Genomic DNA, 5,210 nt, shown 5'->3' with positions numbered 1-5,210 from the left:
GGAGGGAAGGAAAAAAAAAAGGGGGGGGGGGGAAGAAGGACAAGCCATCCCGTTAAGTACCACGGACAGATTTTGGCGCTGCCTGCGCCGCGCAGGGCCTCGCGTGCCCCCTAGGGGAGCGGTGCGGCCACGGCCCGGCCCGCGCTGCGCCGTGCGATGGGAGGGCAGCTGGAGAGAGAGGCCCTTCTTCGACCCACCTCATTTCGTCTCCCGGATTCAGCTCAGAGAGGAGAACACCGACCCGTCCCCCCCTTGGGCAGACGCGGAGTTTTTATCCTCCCGCTTGCTGTACCTTTTCCCTTCTCTGTCACAGATCCCTGCTCCGATGCCGATGCTCCCGCTGCACTCGAAGCAGGACTCACAAAAACACAAACAACCCTAAATCTGAAAACGGATCCAAAGCTGCAGTGCTCACTGCTGAGAAGGGACTCTGAGGAAAGGATCTGTCCAGGAGCTTCTGCAGAACCAACGAAGAAGGAAAAAGCACCCAAAGAACAACTCTCAGTTTGTTCTCTGGGCCTTCACCTTCATTCCCTCATCCACTATAAGTCGCACATCTCTACCAACATTACCTATACAAATCACAGCCCTTCACCCAACGCTTTCATTGCAGCAGCACTCTCCTTTCTCAAAAAGTACTGCTTTCCCCTCCAGCCCTGGGAAGCTCCGCAGAGCACCTCTCATACACACACAGGTCACTGTTGGGCTGTTTATTTAATTAACACGACAGCCGGCGCACACAGGATGGCTTTCAGTCAGTCCCACAGCTCCGCGTTTTCACACCGTACAGAAAGAGCTGAAAGTCACTGCTGGACTTCACTTTTTTTTGGCCAATCCATTTCTGGATTTATCCGATCAGGTCAGACTCTATTTTTGTCTACCATCAGAGTTCATTCAGCAGGTTTTTTAATTTTTTTGTGAGGCTGAAAGAGAGAAACAAACAAACAAACAAACAAAAAACACATAGATGGGTTTGCCTAAATGAAATCAAGCAAAAAAAAAAAAATATATATATATATATATAGTATATATATGTATGAAACATCTGGAATCGCAGCGTGATCCCTCCTGGAGCCTTACATAGAGCTCACACCCAGATGGGTTGCAGCAGTCACCAGGTGACAGCTATGCAGTGTTAGGCAGCTTCTAGTGGCTCCAGTGGTACCACTGGTAAATCTTATCAGAGGAATTACAGCTCAGTAACACGTATTAGAAGAAGGAGGTTAATGCACCCCGTGTCTGATAGGAGATGCGCATTAGGAAGTGTCTACATTTATCTGTTTTTAATTCTTCGGTGCTTAAAATCTCTGTGTGCATGCAGACCTACCTACCCCCATGTCAACAGGCAAGATATGCAGCACTAACCATTGGTTATAAAAGAAGGGTATATCAAAGAGCCGGGAAAGAGGGGAGGGGGAAAGTGTTGCGTTCCTTGCACTGACAGAGCTCTCACTGCCAAACAATGGGAAAAACAGATAAAGGCTGAATTTCTCCTTCAAGATAAAATAAAATAAAATAAATCCAACAAATCTATTTCTCATCCACTCCTCTGATCTTATTGCTGGAGCACCATTTCTGACCATCTCTGTCACAGCACCGTCCCCCAGACACGTGATAGGGAGCTCACGGCTCGTGGAGCCTTTCCATGAGGACAGGCAGGGCCACCTCCACTGTCACCAAGAGGGACAACGCCAGGCTCCCACTGCCGCTGGTTGAAAGCAGGGCAGGTGATACCAGCACTCCAGAATACAGTGGACATACAAGGTTGAAAACATCAAAACGCAGACCACTCTGTAAAAACATCTGCAGAAACCTGAAGAAGAAACACTGAAAGCTGCTTATGCATTTGCAGGGGGGAAAAAAAAATAATTGCTCATTCATTCATTCATTCATTGTCTGTCTCATTCTCACCCATTCACAATTTCTCCCTGCTCTGAGCTGGGTGAGCTCAGTTGAGCTCTGCAGGAGCTGCACATCCTCAGCCATGCTGGCAGAACCACCGGAGCAGTGCTCAGCTGCGGGCAGGAGCGGGGTGGGAATGGGAAACACACACACGGCAGCACGGAACCTTTCATCCAGGGAATGGGATGAAGTGGAGGGAGAGAAGGCATCAAAATGAGACTCCAACCAGAATTACATCAGAGCTTGCTAAGAGCTTAAAGAAGGTTCTATCTGAATGTGTGTGTGCACGTCGGTAGCGGTGGTGATTTCCTTAACTAAACTTTCTAAGCTCCTTTTGGAACTGACAAGCGATTCAGATGAGAGGTTTCAGCAGACTGGGTAATATACAGTGACACATGCATTTGCAGCTATTCCTATGAGTGGCTTAAACACAGCTTATGTACTCTTAATTTTAACCATATTAATGCACCTCTTCGTGATGTCACTCTGTAACTCCTGGTATGGCCCTTTGTGTCACAAGGCCAAAGAAATCCAAATTTTTGTTCTAGTGGGGAAAAAAACAGAATTTCACTGGGATATGTGTGACCAAACAAAACTCAATTCAGTTGGAGAAAGCTCCAACTTTTGCAGACTCTTCTATTCACAGAAACAAACAGGGAGGGAAGGAAAATAAAAGTTTAAGTGCTCAGCAATGGGAAAGCGTACATGGGAGGCGATGGGAAGCACCTCTAAAACCTCTCCTACTGTTACCCAGCAGCTGTGAGGAGACATTTCAGTGCAATGACACAGATCCATTTCCTGATAGAGATGGGTGGTGGCTTTTGGACACACCACCAAGTGCCTTTGGGCCCGGGTTTCTAATGCCAGGGGTGAGAGCAAGCCTGCTCCTGCTTGTAAAGCCCTCCTCTCTATTTTTAACAAGTTATATTTAAAAGCTGTCCAAAAAAGAAACATTTACCTATGGTTTCTGTAAGTCCACAGGGAGATGATGTTTGGCTACAAACACAGGCTCTGTTTGCTGGGAGGTGGGAGAGCCCCACTGCCTGCAGCACTTCCCCAAGATCCGGGGTCTCTGTTCCTCCGTGCTGCCACACTTATTGAGGAAGTCCATTCACGTACAGCCACAACATGCTTAAAGGCAAGAGAAAAACTCGTCCTCGATGTGGAAGTAGTGATCCATTTCAAACCATGCAGTGACGCAGGCGACACCAGATCTCGCTATTGATTAATACTGAGCGAGAACAAAAGAACGCGAAATTTGCCAAAATCCTGCAGTGGGCAGGACCAGCACCAGCACCCAGAAGCCCAGTTTGGCATGGGGTCACACCTGGCACTGCCCTACAGGGAGACACAAGAAGGGCATGATATCACCTCAGGTCCACAGCAGCCCTCCATGGCGTCAGTGCCTCTGTCAGGGAGAGAATGATGCGGCCACAACCAGGGAGCCCCATCTCCAAATGGTTACACTTAAACAGATGAGCTGGAAAAGTGTGAGAGTGGATGGAAATGTGTTTAAAACATTACAAGCGCTTGCTGTAAAAAGCCACCAGAAAAGCTGAGCTTCATCGAGGAGAAGCGGTTTTAATTCCTTGCCTTACATATTGCATTTACCAATCATTCCCATCCCTTTCTCTCCCGGTTTGTACGAAAACAGAGTAAGAACTAAGTCCAACTTCTATTTTTTCACACCATATTTGCTGGGACGCCGTGGTCAATATTTGGTTCATCTAAACAGAAACACTAAATCAATAAATACATTGGTTGTAAAATAAGCCTCAGGTGTATCAGGCTGTCAGGCCCTCTGCTAGCAAATGTCAGAACCGACCACAGAGGGATGCAACCAAACCACGTCCAGAAACAAACCACCCATCCGCACCGTTTGGTTCGGTGACATTATGGAGAAAACAACGCGGTGATCATCCGCTAAATGACCGAGTGAAACCTTCGGTGTGGGGCAATAGCTCCAGGTGAGTGCTGCTCACAGAGTCCTTTGCAAAACCGATTGGAAAAGAAAGTTTTGCCCGGGTTTCCCCCAGCACCACCACGCAGGGCTGCACGCCCGGCCAGGGACGGCTCTGTTGGGGTTCAGCCGTACAGAAAAAAGGACGCGCTACGGGCGGTCAATTCTGCCCTTGTGCAGGGCTCTCTGCAGCCGTGCGGTAAAGATGTCCGTGTGTTTCTTCTCCCGTTTTTTCAGGTGCGCATTTATAAGGCTTTGTGACCGGCGAGAAAGTTTTTTCCGCTCCGTGCGAATCACGGCCACTTAAAGGCAGCAAAGTTGAGATGAACGGCAGTACCCCATGTCGGTTCGCACGCCGAGCCGAAGGACGGCGTCAGGCACAGCCCCGAGGAGGCAAAGTGCAGCGAAGCACGGCGGGCCGCTCGCAGGGGAGGCGATCCGTGCCCCGATCAGGGGCCGCTCTCACCGCGCCCCGCATGCACCCCGCCGGCTCCGGGCCGGTTCAGCGGGATGGCCGAGACTCCGGGGGGCATGGCGGTGCGGTACCGTAACATCCGCCTCAACTTTCCGCCGCTCACCCGAGGAGTAAACCCCGCTCCGGGCTGTGAGACGAGAACGGCTTCGAGTTCCGTCCCCGGCGCCCGGGGCAGAGCGGCGGGGGTCCGCCCGCAGCTCCGTCCCGCGGCTCCCGTCGCCGCGCGCCCGTCCCCTCGGGGCAGCAGCCGCGCTCCACTCCCCGCCGCCCTCCCCACCGCCGCTCGCCGCGCCTTACCTGCTCGCGGGGGATGCAAGGCAGCGAGGTCCGCCGGTGGCTCTTGCCGCCGCCGCCGCCCGACATCTCGGCGGAGATCATGGAGCTGGACCGCCGCCGCCGCCTGAGAGCCGGGGCTTCGTCCGCGGCCGGGGGGGGCGGCGGGAGGCTCCGCCAGCGGGGCGGCCCGCCGCGGGGGCCAGAGCCGCTCGGCGTAGCCGGCCAGCAGGACGCCCAGCAGCCCCAGCAGGTAGGCCAGGTAGGGCCGCCAGGACGCCGGGACCCTCTCCAAGGCGACGAGGGACGTGGTCCTGGCCGCGCTAGTGACGGCGAGCATGAGGACGCCCTGCCGCAGCCTCAGCACCAGCCATGTCGCGGCGGCCAGGCAGCTCAGCACCACCCCCGCGGCGGCCAGGGAGCGCCGCCGGTCCTCCCCCGCCGCCAGCGCCGTCCGCGCCACCGCCTCCCCCCCACAGCAGGCGGCCAGCAGCAGCGCCGCCGTCCGCGGCCGCGCGCCGCCTCGCAGCAGGTAGCGGCCCGCGCCCAGGAAGGCGCCCGCCAGCCCCAGGGGCACGGCGCCGGGGGTTAGCCAGCCCC

At 54.0% G+C, this 5,210-nt stretch overlaps 1 protein-coding gene across 1 annotated transcript in view; it reads right to left on the bottom strand.

Annotated features, from left to right (window-relative positions):
- The window catches only part of PDE3A (phosphodiesterase 3A), a 237,261-nt gene extending 232,539 nt beyond the window's left edge, over window positions 1–4,722 (bottom strand). The window contains exon 1 of the mRNA XM_042835119.1: window positions 4,635–4,722. Within this exon, the coding sequence (XP_042691053.1) occupies window positions 4,635–4,715 (81 nt within the window). The 5' untranslated portion in view covers window positions 4,716–4,722. The remainder of the gene's footprint in view (window positions 1–4,634) is intronic.
- Window positions 4,723–5,210: the final 488 nt, after the last annotated feature.

The sequence above is a fragment of the Centrocercus urophasianus genome, unplaced genomic scaffold (genome assembly GCF_019232065.1).
Source record: "Centrocercus urophasianus isolate 14NV4802_14NV808 unplaced genomic scaffold, USGS_Curo_1.0 seq_5, whole genome shotgun sequence".
NCBI lineage: Eukaryota > Metazoa > Chordata > Aves > Galliformes > Phasianidae > Centrocercus > Centrocercus urophasianus.
This window is presented reverse-complemented; position numbering and strand designations above follow the sequence as displayed.